Source organism: Myxine glutinosa, chromosome 1 (genome assembly GCF_964187855.1).
Source record: "Myxine glutinosa chromosome 1, kmMyxGlut1.1, whole genome shotgun sequence".
NCBI classification, from domain to species: domain Eukaryota; kingdom Metazoa; phylum Chordata; class Myxini; order Myxiniformes; family Myxinidae; genus Myxine; species Myxine glutinosa.
In genome coordinates this window covers 325,384,504-325,405,247 of record NC_136261.1, presented here as the reverse complement: position 1 = coordinate 325,405,247, position 20,744 = coordinate 325,384,504, and the positions used below count along the sequence as shown (strand labels likewise).

The following is a 20,744-nucleotide window of genomic DNA, read 5'->3' as shown; positions in this document are numbered from 1 at the left end:
GTAACATTCACCACAGGTGTGCATGCTTCCGTTACATCCCCTGTGACACTCCCCACTCCGCGCTTCCATGTGCCCCCCCCGCACACGCGCTACGTCCAAGTCACTCTCGACAGCACACTCACTCCTCGGCGCGCACTTTTTCCTCACACACCCCAGAGTCGGATATTCTCGCACACCTCCTCTGTCCATACACTCCGTACCTGTCGCACACTTCACCATTGGTCCCTTACGAACACCCGGGTCTACACCACCCCCCAAGCCGACTGAATCTCCCCTCACACCATATACATTTCCGAGTATATCGCCACTCACCTCGGCACCTCGTCTCCGCACCTCCTTCGCCACCTGCAAACTCTTTATTTGGTTAGCGAGCACACCATCACGATTTGAGCACCGACCTTGCACATATTCCATCACCTCCTCCCTTATCTCCCTTTTAGTTTCCCTCCGTCTCTTCTTAATTTCACTCACCCCCTCTTCCACTTCCTCTAACTTTTGCTTCACCTCTTTTATTTCCCGGTGCGTCTCCTCAATTTCGTCCTCTAAGGCTACCTTGACCGTTTCTATGTGCGTCCTCACCTCCCGGTCCTTTGTCTCCATTACTTCCGTCACCTCGTCCAACCTCGTTGTCAGTCCCTCACGTACCATCTGACATTCCCTCTTCGTCGCTATCAAGTCATTTTTGAGTTCTTTTTGTGTCGCTTTCAACCCTCCTAGTACCGCAGTGTTCTTTTGTACCTGCTCCACTAATTCCGTCTGTCCCACCGTCAGCTGTTCCACCTCCTGCGTCAGATCTTCTATTCCCCCTTGTAACTTTGCCGTCCCATTTCTCACCTCTTTCTCCATACGCTTCTCACCTCGCTTTACCTCCTCGCGTACCCCCGAGACCTCCTCGCTTACACCTCATCTTATTTCCTCCCCCATCTCCTCCATTTCTTTAGTAGATGCCGCCCTCATCTGTCCCAATTCATCCCTCTGAGCATCCAGTTTACCTTCCAACCCGATTTTCACCTCCTCTATCTGGTTCCCCATCCGTTTGATTTCCCGGGCGGATTGCTCCCCTACTTCCCGCAATTTGTCGTTCATTGTGTTTTCTAACCCCTCTAACCCATTTTTCACCCCTTCTATCTGATTCTCCTGGGCAGCCATTCTATTTTCCACCCCCGTTAACCCATTTTTCACCCCTTTTATCCCGTTGTCTAACTCCTCAAATTTATTGTCTAACCCCGCCAATTTATTGTCTAAACGTTCACTGGTACCCCTTGCTTCGTCCCTCATTACCCCCATTTGGCCCTCCAATCGCTCACTATTAGCCCTCGCTTCGTCCCTCATTCGCTCACCCATTTTTTCCATAAGGGCCCCCATTTGTAGCAAAAAAAAGGTTCGAATCCACCAGTGCTGCGGGCGCGGCTGCCGCAACCTCGTGTGAGGCGCCATTTTGCGCCTCCACAACCACGTGCGCGAGGGCGCCATCTTGCGCGCCTGAAACCTCCTCAACCACATCATCATTTCTCTCCTCCATTTCTTCCCCCTGGTCCTGGGTTACTCCTAACCCCTCTTCTATTTCCCCCACTGGCATCCGATCACCTTGACCAGCCATGGCACGATTTCCAAATTTAAGATTTTTAAATAAAACAAAATTTTGGGCCACCCGTAATTTTGAGCGCGCTATTCGCGCTTCAGGTCCGAATCTCACTCCCAGACACCAATTGTTACGGACCGCGGATAAGGTGTTGATTTGCCGAGCGGATGGCGGCCGCGGCCCGAACTATTAACAATGACTAAGACCCGATTCCTTAAACGTGGGCCAAATCGTGCCACAGATATTCAATGGGGAAAAGACAAAGGCGACACGGATGTGAAGAAGAGGAAGACAGAAGTAGGAAATACGAATATAATTTATTTGCTATTTACAACCAAAAGAAACAAAGGAGGAGGAAGGATAATAAAATAATTTACAGAAGAAATCAAGGAGACACAGTGAAAATTCTAGCTTACCTATTCAGTCTTACTTAGAAACCCAAGGACAAGACAAACAAAGACGGACTCACACGAATGGGGAATTTGCAGGCAGGAATGATCGGAAGGAGGAATAGCTTGGCGGGGGAGGAAGGTTCAGCGGGGATCGGTCGGGCTGGAAGCGGACAGCCGCCGTCAATACTCGAGCTGGGATCGCCAAACCGCCGCAGTTCCAAACTGCACGGCGAAGCTCCTCCGGTGCACCGTGCGCTCTCCAAAGCTGCTCCTTAGAACTCTGTCTTGGCACCTCTGCGCAACTCTCTCTTGGCGCTTCTCACTTGGCACTTGGCACTTCGCACTTCGCACTTCGCACTTCGCACTTGGCACTTGGCACTTGTTCTACTTGGCGCTTGGCACTTGGCACTTGTTCTTTCGCACTTGTTCTTTCGCACTTGGCACTACGCACTTGGCACTACGCACTTGGCACTATGCACTTGGCACTACGCACTTGGCACTACGCACTTGGCACTACGCACTTGGCACTACGCACTTGGCACTACGCACTTGGCACTACGCACTTGGCACTACGCACTTGGCACTACGCACTTGGCACTACGCACTTGGCACTACGCACTTGGCACTACGCACTTGGCACTACGCGCTTGGCACTACGCGCTTGGCACTACGCGCTTGGCACTACGCACTTGGCACTACGCACTTGGCACTACGCACTTGGCACTACGCACTTGGCACTTGTTCTACTTCGCACTTCGCACTTCGCACTTGGCACTTGTTCTACTTGGCACTTGGCACTTCGCACTTCTGCCGTATCTCTGACTCCACTTCTCCAAGGCTTCCACGCACGCTTTTTATAACGCCGCGGGCGATCAAGCCGCCGGCCTCTAGAACACGCCCATCGGTGAGCTCGCCTCGGCCCTGATTGGTTGGCACGGGCCCTCTGGCTCCACCCTTGATGACGATGGGCGGGCACGCCCAGGATTCGGCGGCTCCTCCCCCTTCTTCTCCAAGCCCACCTCGTGGCTAATGGAGTCGCGGTGAAAACCGCCCAATAGCTGCGGCGAATGTAGTTGGCAATCGAGGCTTTGTTATTGACAATGAAAGGGGATCTATCTATTTGAATTCGGTGCAATGGAGGGTCAATTAATGGAAGACACAGCCTTAACCTACATAGAATAAGGAAATAAACTACCAACAAGGAGGAAATCTAAGATTGGCTAACGTGATTGTTTATGACCTAATTACGGGACGCACTTTGACCTTTATACACAACTGGAGGAAGGAGGGCGATATTTTTTCAACAATTTACACCACAATAAAAAAACACTTCTCATATCCACAACAATATACAACTGTCTTCATGGGTATTTTGATGCACAACACCTGGGATGATGCTTGTCCTTACTACTTCATCCTTCTTATCCTTTGTGATGTAGTTGGAAGAGTACCGGGCTGATGCAATAGCAATGTAAGTGACAAGATAGTTAAGTGTGGCCTGATTCACAAAATTCTGGTTACGATAACACGTTATTGTGTGGCTCGGCAAACAGGGAATGATCTTATGAAGGAAGAAGCGTATTTGGAAGCGCTGGATTATTACACTCGGGCAATCGAACTGGATCGGCGGAATTCGGTCTATTTCTGCAATCGGTAGGTGCCGGCGGATATTTGACAGTTTGAAGAAATTTGTTTGTTGATTAATGCTGATATTTAAAATAGCATGCTGATCATTGTAAAAAAAAAAATTCCCGCAGTTTTAATTGTGAGGTAGTTAAACTACATTCTGTTTCACCGCAGGGCCGCAGCTTACAGCAAGCTTGGAAATTATGAAGCTACGGTATTGGACTGTGAAAAGGCTCTCGCCATCGACCCCAACTACAGCAAAGCTTATGGACGTAAGGGGTGAGTGGAAACCCTCAGGAGTGCTCTGCATTGGCCTTGTGTTAAGGGGTCATTCCGTAGTACCAACTCAACCAGAGCCGCAACCAGACCCTCTCAGATTTTACTAGAAAAATTCACCTGGGGTTTTTTGGGGGTCTGCCGAGTTCAAAAATGCTAGTCATTCTTTTTACCGCCGCCACCGAAAGTGGATGGAGGTTATGTTTTCACTCCTGTCTGTCCGTTTGTGAACAAAATATCTCAAAAAGTTGTGGACAGATTCGGGCGAAATTGGCAGATATGTAGCCAGGTCACAGGATTCGTATGTGACAAGGATGAACTGATTAGATTTTGGTGAAGATCCGGATTCGGATTCGGCTAGTAGAATTTTTAAAGTGATTCTTCACCATTGGGAGATCAGGCCAAAAACGATACATAGCAGGATATCTCAAAAAGTTGTGGACGGATTTGGACGAAACCTGGTGGACCGGTTGGGTGTCTGACAAGGACGATTCGATTCGATTTTGGTGAAGATCTGAATGTGGATTCGGATATGAGAATTGTTTATTTTTTTTCAAGTGATTCTTCCCATTTGGGAGATAGGGCTAAAAACTATATATAACATGATATTTTAAAAGGTTATGGAAGACTTATGGCTAAACTTGGTGGATGAGTTGGACAGGTGACAAGAACAAGTCGATTAGATTTTGGTTCAGGTCCGAATCCAGATTTGTCCTATCATTGGGATACAAAACGAACTGTTCAGCCCTGGCGGAGGTATGCGCTTTACCGAGTGCCATTCTAATTTGTTTCTTTTTTGTTTCCTATTTGACCGGTAACCTGGCAATGGTCCAACCTGAAGTTAAAAAGTGACCTTGACCAGAAAAATAACCCTGGGCTTAACTTAGATGATGCAATTGTGTGTAGCACCTCGTTTGACTCGTAATGTATTTTTGGGCATTCAAGAAAATTTAGGTGTTTCAAGAAAAAAATTACAAGGAGCCCCTGACTCACTTTTGGCAAGTTGTGATGAGTTTTATTTGTACTTCACCTCAACCCTTTACGTGGTATGGGATGCACATCCTAAAATGTTGGTATTGCTGTAAGAACCTTAGGGACTAGTCTTCCAAATTTTGTGACATACTTTTGGTTTCAGTCTCCCCATTAGTCATTAACCTCCCTCAAAAATTTGAATTTTTGCTATTTTTACCAAGTTTAGGCCAAAAATACTCATGTGAGGGAAGCTCCGAAACACCACTCAAAGACTTATTTGAATAGACCTTGTTGAGCTCTACAAGAATCAAGCAAAATATTTTGGTATCGATGGATTTTTGGCAGACTTTTGAAGTTGCATTTGTCATGCATTCCAGCATTTCTTATTGCCACTTTGGGGAGGTTAAAGTATCATAGTCTGAACCAAACGGGCATTTTATTTCAATTTTCCATTGTCTGGGGTTAGATGTAGAATAAATAGTGGTGGGGTGTGCTTCCAGTGGCACTTTCTTGGAGCTGAGGGGTTATAAACCCCTTACCAGCTGTATGAATGGGCAGAAGGATATGTAACCGGTGTGCAGGTAATTTTTGTCTCTCAAGAACGGGTTGAAGAAAACCACCCTCTCTTTAATTCCAGGTATGACGACGTCCAAGTCATCACCAGCTCCAGGAAAGCACACCACTTTGTACCTGATACCCGAGGCAAGAATAAGGTCTAATTTACCAGTCAAAGTATGGGATTTCATGTGGTGACAGTGTTGAAAGAGGCATTTGTCTAGAAGGGTCCAGCTCAGCTGTGTCTATAAGTTGGTGACTGGGTGAAGGTATCGTATGACGATGATATGTTCCTTGGACAAGTTGAGAATATCTCCAATGTGGAGCACAAGTGAAGGCTATGCATCCTGCTGAGCTGAACACCTCCAAGTGACCCTTCACTGAAGAGAGACTGGTCTCTGAATGGAAGAACATCGTGAAGAAGATCTCACTCCCCGCTCCAGTTTACAGATGCAATAACTTTAAATTAGAGATTACTGAACTTGGTGATGTGCGGTTTCTTCAGCAGTTGTTAATCACATTCTGCATGCAACCATTACAATATTTAGGATGCTTTCCCTTATGTCTAGTTATATACTTGTCATAATAACTGAGATTTTTAGTTTTATTTAAATCAGAGTACCATGGTAAACTTTTTTGTGTGTGTTTCTATCAGTTTGTAATTCTTAAGATGCAACGAGGTGAAAAGAAATTTTTAAACAATTTTTGAACTCTGCATGCCTGAAAACCCCTGCAGGTGAATTTTTCTGAGAGAGATGCCCGTTTTCTGGTTGAGTTTATGTGGAATGATCCGAAGGTATTTTTTTTGGTTGTTCAAGCCTGATTGTCATGGAACCATGATTGAACAGGGAACCATGATTGTCATGGGGCCCGCAAGGCTAACCCCCGCTCTAGCGGCGAAAATGGCCTTAAAACGATCATTCATTCATTCATTTTATTCAAGCCTGAGTGTAGTTGAGGAATGTAGAATAATCGTATTCCCAAATGATGTGTGATGTGTTGTCATTAATGTTTTGTGCCAAATTAAGTGTTTGAATTGAAAAGACTTTTTCAAGGTTCTTGTGCATTACCTTGTTTATTAAAGAATGAGAGAGCGTATGCCTTGTAGCTTCATATTGCATCGTAAGTGCACTTGGAAGGAATGCATGTATGAGTTCAGTTTCAAAGGCCTGATGATAGTGCGGTAGCTAAAAACGTGATCATTCAGCAGTTATTATTTAGTTACCTTCACCACTGAAGGTGGACAGAAGCTATGTTTTCACCCCTGTTTGCCTGTTTCTTTGTCCGTCTGTCTCAAAAAGCAGGATATCTCAAAAAGTCATGGACGAATTCAGAGAAAACTTGGTGACAGGTTGGGTGTGTGACCAGGCCAAATCAATTAGATTTTGGTTCAGGTCTGGCTGGATGCAGATCCGGCCCATTAGTAGAATAAAACGTAAACTATTCAGCCTGGCGTAGGTATGCACTCTACCGAGTGCCGTTCTAGTTAAACATTTGTGTTTGACTGCTGGAAATTATAGCTTAAACGTTATTATTTCAGATTACATTGCCTTTTATGATTTTCACTTTTTGAGGCCTGCTTATATTAGGCCTCAAAAACATTAGGTGTGTCTGCTTATGCTGTGAAAGCTCAGGCACATTGTTAAAAAGATGAGGGTGTGTTTTGGTGACTTGGGGCTAACGCTAGTTGTCGGTGCTTGGGTGACAGGCTTGCACTGACAAACCTGGGGAAGCTACGGGAGGCAAGCGATTGCTATCGACAAGCAGTGGAGCTTGACCCAGACAATGAAAGCTTCCGGATCAACTTGGAACTGATGGAGCAGAGAGTCCGTAGCAAGCCAAGCCCGGTAAAGAGTGCCTCCAAACATAATACATCCTAAAGTCATGTATCAATTATAATTTAACACTATGTGCTATTCATTGTGAAATAATTTCATTCCCATATTGTATCCCTCTCAACAGAAATATCCTAAGGTACTAAACGTCCATATGCGATTGCAACGTATATAAATTCGCAAAATGGTAGTGTGTGAATGTTCTTGATTTTGTGTGCAAGCATGTAAGATCTGACAAAGTACAACCTCTTCGTTTGATTTCGGGATATCGTATGCTCGACACGTTTTCTTAAGTGTATGAGGAAAGAAAATCCAAAAAGATACTTTATGCAAGTGTAAATCCTATGTATCTGTTAACTGCAGAGCGCAGTTGCAAGGCCATCCCCAAATCACTTTTGTTAAAGGAAACTAAACATATGCTCGGAAAACAAAAGCACCTTGTGCTCAGTTTTGAAGTTTCATAGCCCCTTGTAGCCCCCAGTTTTCTCCCTGGGTGGTTGTTATCTCCATATGCAGGTTTCAGAAGGTGGAACAGAGCCCTCACAGGTCTCATCAAAGTGTGTGTGTGTGTACGTGTGTGTGTGTGTGTACGTGTGTGTCCCCGTATATGCATTTATGTGTGTGTCAGTTGTTGTTGGCTGCTATCTCCACACGTGTGTAGGTTTCAGGAGATGGAACTGAGACCAACCAGGTCGTGTGTGTGTGTGTGTGTGTGTGTGTGTGTGTGTGTGTGTGTGTGTGTGTGTGTGTGTGTGTGTGTGTGTGTGTGTGTGTGTGTGTGTGTGTGTGTGTTAGATAGATAGATAGATAGATAGATATACAGTGCGTATCAAAAAAAAGGTAATCCGAATTCAAGGGGTTAATATGCAAAGGTTATTTAGTTTGACAATTTACATTTGGTTTAACAATTATGAGGAAATCCTCAGCTTTCCATTGATGGCTCTCATGCATCATTGGTGTCACACATGACCGAGTACATGTTCATTGAAAATGACAAGTTCAAATCGCATTTTTACAAGTTTGGCTAATCGGTGCAAGACAGTTTTAAATGGACGCATTACTTGTCGACTGCCAAGTTGATTATGTAAAATTGTTAAGCTGGCCTGGTAATCATCGGTTGCATCATCCTTTGTTTAAGATGAGTATTCAAGATGGGTTTAGAGACAGTCTGAGTCATTCAAAAGATGGTTCAACTTACGACTGAACAGCGGACCTTCGTGGTTACAACCTTTCACCAAACTGGAAGTTTGCAGCGAACTCATGATGCGTTCAGGGAACGTTTCCCAGAACGGGAGCCTCCAGTAGCCAAAACCATCTGGACGAATGTTAGAAAATACCAAGAGCATGGCACTAGCCTCAACCGCAACAAGGAGAATTCTGGTAGGAGGCGCACTAGGCGATCGGAAATGAACATTACAGCAGTAAGGCAGAAAGTTTTGGAGCATCCTAGGGATACCAGCACAAGACAAAATGGGACGGGATTGCCTTCGGCAACATTCAACCGAATCACAACACTGGACCTCCACCAACATCCATATCGGATTCACATCCGGCATCAACTTACGCCAGGGGATTTTGCCAGGAGGCTGGTGCTTGCCAGATGGTTGATAGACGTTGCGAAGCAGATGTCAATTTCCTGCGGTATCTCGTTATCAGCGACGAAGCTGCTTTCACCATGGACCGCAAGGTCAATACCCATAATGTCCTTGAATATGCACCGACAGGACAACCCCCGGAATTTAATTTTGACACCAACATGAATCGACAAAAGTGGACTGTTTGGTTGGGACTTTGTGGAAGTAGTCAGGTGATCGGGCAATTTTTCTTTCAAAGGAATGTCAATGGTAACAGGTATCTGCAGATGATCAATGATGAAGTTTTACCGCAGCTGGAGGAGAACTTTGAGCGACAAGTTCGTGGTGTCTTCAGATATCTCTGGTGGGCCAAAGACAGGGCCCCAGCACATCGTCTTATCACTGTCCGAGATCGACTGAGGGAACTCTTTGGAGACCGAGTCATCGCCCACAACCATGCAGTGGAATGGCCGCCAAGATCACCTGACCTCACACCATGTGATTATTTCCTTTGGGGACATTTAAAGAACAAGGTGTTCGTAACTCCTCCCCATGATCTTGATGCATTATAAAAATTAAAAAAATAACCACCTTTAGAGGCCATTTTTCCCCGCAAAGCGGGGGTTGGCCTTTTTCGGGCACCGTGGTTGTTGTTGTTTTTTGTTGGTCCCCTTTTTGAAGCAATGTTTTGCGGCCAGATGCCCTTCCTGCCGCCAACCCTGTTTGTCGCCTTTTACGACAAACAGGGAATTACCAGTGAACTGGTACTCAATTAGCCGACCTCGGAAGGATGACAGGCTGAGTCAACCCCCCTGGCATTAATTCAGCGATCGACCGGGATTCGAACCCAGGATCCTAGGATCCTAAGCCGGCACCCTAGCCGCTAGCCCAACACCAGGGCCAATGCACCAAGATGCATTGCAGGGCCGTATTCGACATTAAGTGGATGCCTTGCGCAATGACCCGGCTATGGTGAGACGAGCAGTTCAGGGCATGCTCCGCCGCTGTGAGCTTTGTGTTGAAAGGGGAGGTGGATGTGTTGAAGGTGTGGGTGCATAAAGGCCAATCATTCCTGAGAAAAGTTCACATCTGACGTTCATTTTGCACCAATTATCCTGACTTGCATCGATTAGCCAAACTTGTAAAAATGCAATTTGAACTTGTCATTTTCAATGAATGAACATGTACTCGGTCATGTGTGACAGCAATGATGCATGGAAGGTATCAATGGAAAGCTGAAGATCTCTTGGTTAGTAAACCACATGTAAATTGTCAAAATTAATAACCTTTGCATATTAACCCCTTGAATTCGGATTACCTTTTTTTGATATGCACTGTATATATATATTTGTGTATCTAAAATGCAAAACTAAATAACTAAATACTAACCCCATCCCCTCCTTTAAGGCTAATGTTATCTCTCCCCCCCCCCCCTCCCCCCACTCCCACGCCCCCTCCCCCCACCATTTCTTCACTAGTGCTTCACCCTATGGCTTATGCTCCTGTGCCCCATCTCCCTGGCAATGTGGATAGTCGTGTGCACTTCTTGTAGTTTGTTTAAATTTGAAATGCAAGATGCTAACAGTGGAGCATGTTGATGATCGTACAGTTGAACAATTAAATAACAAATAAATTAATTGATTAATCAAAAAACAAAAAATACAGTTTTTTCCAAAGCACTTGCTCACTATTGTGCCGAAATTTCAGCTTCGTAGCTCAAAGGATGGCTGAGATATCGCCCGGACAAACAAACAAACAACCAAACAAGAAACCGGAGTGAAAACTGAGTACTCCCTTTCAGCGTGCGTAATTGTTGGGCCCTCTTCGGTGCCCGGCAATGACGTTATGCAGCGCCTGGAGATGGCATAGGAAAGGAGCGGTGTACAAAAAGTCAAGGGGTGTGAATACTTTGTATATATTGTACAATGACAGTTATCACTGGAGCTTTCACTATGCAATGATGTTTTACTCGTAATTGCCGAATAAAGTGTCTTTTACGTTAGCTACATGGATTATTTTTTTTTGGTCCCCCGTCGCACCGCGGAGCGAAAGGGGAACTACGGTTTTCCCCTCCGTGTGTGCGTCCGTGCGTGCGAAAGCGAAGGACCGAATTCTAATTTGGTGTGTGGGTGCAACTAGGCATATGGAAGAACCCTATTGAAAATTAGGTCGCCACGTCAAAATCCAAGATGGCCGCCGCCATGTATGTCTGACGCCATGTATGTCTGAACCTTGTGAGCGGAATATCTTGAAAAATAAGCGAAGTACAAACTTCTAATCTGGTGTGTGGGTGTATCTCGGCATAAGGAAGAAAGCTATTGAAAATTGGGTCGCCACGTCAAAATCCAAGATGGCCGCCTTGCGTCTTCCACTTTGTCAACTCGCATCACTTCAACGACAGGGGACCTAGGCGTAACGCTTGTTGTTGTTTTCATGTTGTCAAATGTTTGTTTTGAGGAGTGTGAACTTTATCAATTTGATCTTTGTATTTGTTAGGGGGTACTTGAAAAACTACTGCGAGTTAGAGTTAATGTTAGGTTTAAAAGAAAATGAATTGTGAATAATGTATAATGGATTGCCGTTTTAGCTTGCACTTACAAATACCTCTGACGTGATACCACTTTGACGCTGCCAGTCACAGACGACAGCATAGTAAAATAAAATTCCTTAAAGTTTTATTCTTCCATATATCTCCCCATATTATTTTTTACGGCGTAGCCTATAGGGCAAAGCAGTCTAGAACAGTGCATGTATGAGGCACCGCGGAGTGCACCGCGGTCATGTGACCTTCATAGGACTGGTATGTCCCCTCAAATGTATACCATTCAGAGCTGAGATTCTGGTCACATGACACGGTGATGTGACTACGTCTGATGTAATTACGGCGGTGCTGTGGCTGACTCTCCACACACCGCCATGTTGATTTATATTTCTTTCAAGCTGAACATATCGTTGAACCTGTCGTATATCACAATCGCCATGCTCTACCTTTACGTTTTTCATTCAGTGTGAAACACAAACACACCGATTGTTAAAATGACCATCAAATATCAAAAGCATTTATGTTACGTCTCTTCCAACAATACGGTACGTATAAGGCCTCACCTCAGGCATTATGCCTCACCTTCGGAACGCTTCGGACAAATTAAGCCCAGGTTTCTTAATACAGTCGTGTATCGTTTCAGTTGTATTGTTTTCGTAATAATAATAATAATAATAATATAGTAAATATAACCATAACACTTTAATCCCAATGTCATGAATACAAGGTTAATGGATTGAAGCGGTGTATGGGTCATGATCAATGATAAGCGGTGTACGGTACGAATATTAATAACGTGGAAGTAAGGAATTTGCCTCGGGTTTTTTATATTAATATCATTTTCGAAATAATGATAATGTAGCGTTAATATTATAGTAATTCTAATCGTAACACTAATCCCTTCGTAGTGACTGCAAACGTACTGGAAGTTAAAATATATCATCTTCTACATATTAAAGTAGCGGCACTTTTGTGTCCGTTACGTCATTACGTCTATGATGTCATTACGACGGCTGACTCCACCGACCGACATTTTAATTTGCTAGTAGGCCTACACCCGCTCATTACGGGAGCTGCAGGAAGGGCCATTCCTCTTTGGGGTATATAGATTACAGTCGATCTATGGTCGGGTCTCAAGAACATTGGGTGTGTGTTCATTTACCAAGTTTCTTGTGGAGAGATCGCCAAGTGGTTTAAACATTCGAGCAAGCACTCCATTCACAACCCTTAAGGAACGGCTGGCTTGGCAAGCGATAGCTAGCTGCTTGGTAAATGAGCACACCGCCAACGCTGGTGGGGTACATAGATTACAATAGATCTTCGCTCAGTTCTGTAAGTAATACCTACCTCACGGATGCCGGGATTCTTCCAAATTTCTTTGTTTAATGTTATAAACAGCATTAGTGACTGTTTAAAAAGCCAATCATATGTGTTTGTGGTTTATAATATTTTACAAGCCCAGCTACACTGCTGTTAGACTTTTGATCTTGTTCTTGTTCCTGTTTAATGAAAGAATCGCACAAATAATATACGGGTCACAAATTTTTTTTTCCCAGCGGGACCCTTGTAACATACAAACACATCCACACAATCATACTACTAGCCGAAACCCGTGGAACATCCACGGAAGGGAGGATGTGGTGTATGGATAGAGTGTACCATTATGGATGGCATAGGGGATTTGCTTGTCCGAGTAAGAGTTAGGAAGAAAGATGAGAATGAAGAGTGCATATATGAACAACGAATGCCGACACCGGCACAAATGCATGCTCTGGATTGTCCACTCAGTGGACGGCTTGCTTTCGCCTTCGCCTGTCCAATCAGCGGACGACTTGCTTCGCCTTCGCCCAGCAGACGCCAATACGATGGCGTCGTAAGATGGCGTCGTATCGGCAGTTAATCGGATGCTTTTGGGCCCCAACGTCGGCTAATTCAGATTTTTCGAGTATGTCTGTACGTGATAAACAAAGAGCGCGGTTCGTAGATCGTAAATCCATTAGTGCCGTGGGCATCGGGTCACTGGGTGCGGCGTAAAAGGGAAAACAAAGTCGAGTCCTTACGCTATTATAATATAGATATGTTTCAATGTCCCTTCCATATTTCCTGCAGTCTGGGAGCATGCCTGGAGGATTTGACTTGGCGGGTATCCTGAACAACCCTAGTTTCATGAATATGGTAAGTTTTTTACTATTATTTTTTTTTTCTGAGCTTTAAAGTTTATTTTCTTTGTTTTGTTGAAATATTTAACCTATTGACATTGATTGATTACTATGTAACATATTTATCAAGGCAGGATTATGACAGCTGTGTCTTTGACAGGCCACAAGTTTGATGCAAAATCCAGAAATCCAACGGCTGTAAGGCTCTCACTACAACACGAGTCATAGTCCATGTTATCACTAATCCAACAACAATCTCCACTCCCATCGAGATTAAGTGCTACCACTATCATAATCTCCAGGATACTTCACCATCTTAACTATCACAATATAAATCAGATTGTAACTGGCAATTTATTTTACTCCACTGTCATTATTAATTCCAAAAGAAACATCACACTCATGATTGGTGTTTACAATATGTGTGCATGATCAAAGATTGTTTGCTTATTTGCAGGATGGCAGGGATGATGTCTGGAGGGTTTTCAGGTGGAGTGTCAGGTCTGGGAACCACAGACATGGGAGGCCTTATCCAAGCGTAAGAAAACTAGGTCATAATCCTCTGGCATCCTTCGTCCCCTAACCCTTTCCCTGCTCCCAACTCCTCCTCTATCAACACCAATTGATTGATTCACTATCGTTGTAGTCCTGAATACAATCAGCCTGCCTGATCATGCATTTTAAAATCTTTGAGATGGAATGTGACCACTATAATGTCTCGTAACCATTACCATAATCCTTGTCGACTACAGAGGCCAGCAACTTGCTCAACAGATGCAGCAACATAACCCAGAGCTGATTGAGCAGCTGCGCAATCAGATCCGCAGCCGCCCACCCAGTGCCAGCTTTGAAGAGCCACCTCAGCCACCAAGGTCTGTAGATTGAAGTGCCAAAAGTGTCCAACCAACACCTTGCTTAATTTTCGTTTGGTTTCCCTGGCCGCTATGGTATTCTCACCCTTTGTATTCAATACAAATATGACTGCAGGTGCATGAAATCCCTCATAAACGTTTCTACATTTGATATACATGGTCTTTAAAAAAGATTGGCTATTCTCTCCACCCTGAAAAATTGTTAAGAGCTCAATTACTAGAGTAGCTCATGGTGGTTGAGTATGCACTTTATTGTACAGACCTAAACTCTTCAGGAATCCACTAATTGAAGGTCCAGGAACAATATTTGGTTGGTAACACATTTGCCACTGACGGCGAAATAGCTGAAATGGCCACACCCCTTTTTGGGCCACGCCCCCTTTTTTGCCGTGACTGTATCTACAGAACCGTTGGACCTAGGAGGTTGCCCGACCACTCAAAATTTGCGCAATGGCCACATTATGGGGGGTCAGTAATACATTTTCATATCCAAAAGTCAATGGTTTTTAAGATAATTGCCAAAAACCGATTTCAACATGTTACGAACTACAATATTATTCGTAATTGTTCCTGTTCCTGTTCCTATTGTTCAATTACTTGATTCCTGAAGAGTCTAGACTAGACTAGAGTCTAGACTAGAGTCAAGACTAGAGTCTAGACTAGAGTCTAGACTAGAATTTAGTCTAGAGTCTAGACTAGAGTCTAGACATGGCTAGAAATTCCGGTCATGGGTGTTTTGTCGTTTCAGCTGTGCGGAGGTGCATGCCTTTGTTCTTCGGGTTTGGCCGGACAAACTATAGCAGATGGGGTACGCTGTTCCTTGAAGATTGCCTGGACCTACAAAGGAAGTTCCCGGGTATCTACAGATGCTTTACAGATGGTGGATGGGTGATGTACCACACTACCCGACAAGGCAGTGCAGTAGGATTTGACATGGCACTCGAGAAGTGTTACAATAAACCCGCCAAGGTTGCTGGAGGTATCATTGGGATGACCAGACAGAAAGAAGCAGTAGCCTTATGGAATCTCCTAAAGCATGAGAAAGATCTTCATGTGGCACAGCTGCTGGAATGGTGCAACTTGGGAGACAAAGATGACAGTGAGCTGAGCCTACACCATGAGTTCAATCCAAGTTCTACGAAGATTGGCCATGTTCGTGCAAAGGCCCTTCTGGATTACATAAAATCCATCAACAATCCGTTCGACGCTGGAATCAGACTTCAGAACATCTCTACTGGAGCTGACATTCCCCAGGAGGTTGTCGACGGATTACTTGAATGCCTGGAAATTGGTGAGAAGAGTTATGAAGAGTTTGTTGAGACCAGATTTCAGGATAAGGAGAAGCACCTACATGATACAATCCCTACCAACCGCAAGACTGTTTTCGTGAAACGTACTTCTACTCCGTTCACAGCGAAGAAATCGATGGCGAAAAAGGATGCAGCGGAAACGGTTAGGTACATTGACTATGCTAGAGAAAGAGGGTACAGCATGCTAGAACTCCTGAAGTATGAATTGACCAGCACATCCCAGTTCCTCACCACTGAATGTAAAGATGGCATCAAATTGAAGAAGCCCGATAAAGCCTCCTTAGCCAGGGAACTTGTCAGTCGCCTTCCACAGGAGACGAGGAATGTAAAGAGTGACGCTCAGATGACAATAGTGGACTTCATGGCACTTGTGCGTAAACTACCGATGAAAAAGATGGGCCTTCACACATTCGGGGAATTGGCTGAGAGTCTTTCCAACAGGATTCTTGCTACAGGCTCCGTGTCCACAAGAATAGACATTATTTTTGATGTTTATCAAAAATCATCAATCAAGCAAATGGAACGGGCACAGCGAAGTTCCTCAGAACAAATCACAATCACCATTGGGTCTGACAATCAGAAACTCCCTGTCGATCTTGATATGTTCTGGAGCTCAATGTTGAACAAAGTTCGGTTGCAGGAGTATGTCTTCAAGTGGATGCTGCAGAATGTCGAGTCGGACAAGGAAATATTCTTTGGAGGAGTATATGGGGGTGAATGCAGGAAACTGTTAGCTGGCACTGAAACACAGATCGCAGAGCTCTCAAGCAACCAAGAAGAAGCCGACGACAGAATCATGTTCCATATTAATGATGGTGTTGTGAAACACGGGGTTCAATCAGTCTTGGTCGACTCGCCTGACACAGATGTCTTTGTCAACCTCATCTTCCACTTCAACACAACCTGGCAACTACAAAAGCTGTACGTGAAGCTTGGTAACCGGAAAACAAAGAAAACTGTACCAGTCCACATGTTGGTTGATCAACTGGACAACGGTTTGGTGTCGTGTCTCCCAGCCATTCATGCTCTCAGCGGTTGCGACAGTACCAGCAAGGTGGGTCCAAAGCTGTCTGGCCTGAAAGCATCCATCGATCTCTCCCTACTGGAAGGGTTTGGTGTAGAAGAACTGTCACCACAGATAACAAGCAATGCTGAAAAGTTCCTTGTGTCTGGATTAAAGAAGACCGACTGTTCCACTTTCGATGAATATCGATGGGAGCAGTACCACAACTCCAAGAAAGAACTGGACTTCAACCAGCTTGTGTGCTGTTCATCAACGCTACGAGAACACATAAAGCGAGCATTTCTTCAGTGTAAGATGTGGTTGCAAGCCCCAACTCCTGCCGTCACCAAACCAGATCCACTCCAGTATGGGTATGAAGCAACGGACGTTGGCATAACACCAGTGATACTGCCAGTATCGTGCAGGCCCGATGACCTGCCTCCTCCATGCAAATGCCCAAGAGCATGTATGAGTACCAAAACGTGCACTTGCAGAGACAGGAACATTAAATGTGTCACGTTTTGTGGCTGTAGTAAAGGCGAAAAGTGTAGAAATCCAAATAAGTAAATTCCAAAATAGGATGATGCAAAAGGTATAAGTGTCATATAATGTTGTGGCCTTGGTGGTATCATACAATTGTAGTTCGTAACATGTTGAAATCGGTTTTTGGCAATTATCTTAAAAACCATTGACTTTTGGATATGAAAATGTATTACTGACCCCCCATAATGTGGCCATTGCGCAAATTTTGAGTGGTCGGGCAACCTCCTAGGTCCAACGGTTCTGTAGATACAGTCACGGCAAAAAAGGGGGCGTGGCCCAAAAAGGGGTATGGCCATTTCAGCTATTTCGCCGTCAGTGGCAAATGTGTTACCAACCAAATATTGTTCCTGGACCTTCAATTAGTGGATTCCTGAAGAGTTTAGGTCTGTACAATAAAGTGCATACTCAACCACCATGAGCTACTAGAGTAAATAGTTAGTTGCTGTATATTTTGGTTAACGAGTTATCGAGTGACCACTATATTCGTCATGTGTGTGCGTCTGTCTCTCTGTGTGTGTCTGTCTGTCCGCAGCATAACTACCCGATGATATCATCCGATCTTGATGAAACTTGGGTGGGAGGTTGATATCATGATCTAGTTGTGTCCTGCCTAGAGTGGGCGTATTGCGTCCATTGTGGGCGGAGCCACGCCCTAAAAAGATGTCTTTTTAGGGGCTAATCGATTTCAAGCTACATCTTCTCCGAGGGGTTTGGTGGAATCTAACGGGGGTTTCGGTATTTGGTTAGGCCAATGTCATGTGTCTAGCCCCACGGAGCTCGATTTTTCATTTTCGCCCCAAGGTCAAGGTCACAAGGTCACGAAATTTAGAAAAGTCGATTTTTGATGGTTTTATTACATTGTTCGCTTCCTGATAGGGTGAAATGTCGTATATATTATCACATACATCATGAAATACAAGTTTTCCAACAAATTTCAGAATCCTCGACTTTTGACCTTTGCAGGTCACAAAGGTCAAAGTTTCAAAGTTGTCAGAATCCAACCGAATTTTCGGTATTGTGTACCTAACTAATCTCATAACTGATTATACATTATTTTCTATCTCATTTCAAGGTCAGTAACCTTCGTTTTGACATTTCAAGGTCACAAAGGTCAAATTATCAAAGTTGTCGGAATCGAAGCGAATTTTCGGTATTGTGTAGCTAACTAGTCTCATAACAGATAATACATTCCTATTTATATTTTTTCAATGTCGGTTTTGACCTTTGTCATTGAATACCGCTCGCTCGTGAACCATCGTCGTCTCCTGACTTGTTTATTTTATTTTATGTACAGAGTCGAGGTTCGTGGAAGAGCTGGAACACAGAACGGATCAAGACACAACATAACAAAAGGAACAGCATAAAGAGAAGGGGGAAATGCTAACAGCAGGGTCAAGGGAGAAAATAGATGGAGACGGGCAAACAAGGGATTAGGGTAACAATGAGGGGTAGGGGAGAACGCAAGGGGTGGACAAGATGGATTCAGAAGCAAAATTTGTGGAGGTAAGGAGTTAACGAGGTTAGATTAGATCATGATTTTGGATTGTGGATGATCTGAGATGGTGGTGGGCAGCTGTCTTGAAGACTTGGATGGAGGAATGACATTGAATAGAATGGAGAAGTTTATTCCACAGGCAAGAAAAGAAAGAGGAACAAATGAGTGGAGGTGAGCAGTGATCCTGGATTTAGGTAGTTTCTTCAGAAGTGGCTTAGCCTGGTTGACTGTGTGTTTTCCAGATACCTGGGGAGGGGAAGGAGAGGGGGTAGGGGGCGGGGGGGAGACAAGGAAAGGGCAGAGTGTGCAAAACCTGAAAGGAGGCGGTAGAAGACAGAGAGACCACCGACCTGTCTAACATGGTGAAGTGAGAGACCCATAGACTCGGCTTCATCGTGATAAATCCCAATGATCTTGAAGGCCTTGGTTTCCACATCGTCAAAGTGAGGAAGATGTGAGGCAGGGGAGCCAGTCCAGAGGGGAGAGCAGTACTCCATCAAGCTTGTGGATAGGAGTTCAGGTATGCCAAAGAAGGACTTTATTGGTTAATAAGATTTTAAGGATCCATTTTTTGCATGAATATTGCAGTTGGTTTGTTTAGATTGTGTAATTCCCTTGCCTGAATTTCTCTGCATACTTAGGGTCGTGCTCCCTTGATACGATATTTTATTCTTCATATGCTTTCTGTATATTTATACATTACAGGCAATGTCTGTATATTGTTTTTTTGTTTGTTTTTTTTATTATATGCTTTCTGTATATTCTCAGGTCACTGTTTTGATCATTTGTCTCTCTTTTTACCTTGCAGCTTGTGAAGACATTGCCTGTTCTAATGGTCGACGAGTGGACTCTTTCAATGATAAATACCCTGACTTGTGTGGCCCAAAATGTTCTGCTTTAGAACATATTCTTCCGAAGAATGTAATCTTATCCAATGTCCATAAGCTGAGAGAACCTATTTCTTACATGTTTATATGGCTGGCTGCCCTATAGCAGCTCAGTTGAAAGTGAATTGGAAGATATCTTTGGCACCTTTCCTCATGTCACTGCTCCATTAATTATCTCGCTGTGTGCAATGATGTTATTTGAATTCCAAGGCTTCATCAAGTTGTAAACTGCACGTTGGATAACCTCAAACGTTTGGATGGTAAAGAAAGCATCTGGGAGGTGCATTCAAATATGAAGGTCTCGTAATTTATTTCAACAAGCACGCCCGAGTTACATAAATGACACTAGCTTCACTTCTCAGCATCATCTCTGAGGAGCGCTATATACATTTGGCACCTGTCCGTCCATGATGTGAAGGCTATAGCAAAGCTTTCTTGGGGTTGTGTAAAGCCCTCTGATAAATCACTGATGCCAGACTGTGATCTGGAGGACAAGTTGTGAACACGAAGGCTGTCTTTCATTTTTGGAAACAGCCAAAGGTTACTGGTTGCAAGGTCCAGTGAATATAGTAGATGAGGGATCAGTTGAATGAGGTGCTCTTTGAAGAATCCTTGCACCCGAGCAGACCCATATGGTGGAAGTGAAATCCTGAATGTGCAAATTTCGGACTTTTTTTATTATTATTATTATTATTATTATTATTATTATTAATAATCTTATTCTTCTTCTTTTTAAGCCTCTGTTGGCGAAGTCGGCAGATACATTGTGTTTTTGGGTTGTCCCTCCATCCGTGCATCCGTCCATCCATGATAGGTTTTCGTTACCTTGATTACTTGAAAATGGCTGAAGCGATCCGAGTCAAACCTGGTACAGGTATGTATAATGAGGTAAAATTGAACTGATTAGATCATGGGGTCAAGAGGTCAAAGGTCAGATGTCCCATTAGGTAAAAATTCTGATACCGAGCTAACTTATAAACCAGTGATGGGATTTTGACCAAACTTAGTAAAAGTATATATTATGATGCAAAGATGAGCTGATTTGATTTTTGGTGTCAAGAGTTCATGGGTCAAAGGTCAAAGTCTGTAATAGGTTATTGTTACCGGCAATAAGTTAATGG

General features: G+C 44.1%; 1 protein-coding gene across 2 annotated transcripts in view; it reads left to right on the top strand.

Moving 5' to 3' along the window:
• Nucleotides 1-19,911, top strand: part of LOC137411481 (small glutamine-rich tetratricopeptide repeat-containing protein beta) — a 33,588-nt gene extending 13,677 nt beyond the window's left edge. The window contains exons 4-11 of one of the 2 annotated variants that reach the window (XM_068096825.2): nucleotides 3,528-3,627; nucleotides 3,775-3,879; nucleotides 7,112-7,250; nucleotides 13,464-13,529; nucleotides 13,674-13,711; nucleotides 13,971-14,051; nucleotides 14,266-14,385; nucleotides 19,545-19,911. In XM_068096825.2, coding sequence (XP_067952926.1) covers nucleotides 3,528-3,627; nucleotides 3,775-3,879; nucleotides 7,112-7,250; nucleotides 13,464-13,529; nucleotides 13,674-13,711; nucleotides 13,971-14,051; nucleotides 14,266-14,385; nucleotides 19,545-19,551 — 656 coding nt within the window. In that variant the 3' untranslated portion in view covers nucleotides 19,552-19,911. The remainder of the gene's footprint in view (nucleotides 1-3,527; nucleotides 3,628-3,774; nucleotides 3,880-7,111; nucleotides 7,251-13,463; nucleotides 13,530-13,673; nucleotides 13,712-13,970; nucleotides 14,052-14,265; nucleotides 14,386-19,544) is intronic. The other variant, XR_010981344.2, reaches the window with a different exon arrangement.
• Nucleotides 19,912-20,744: the final 833 nt, after the last annotated feature.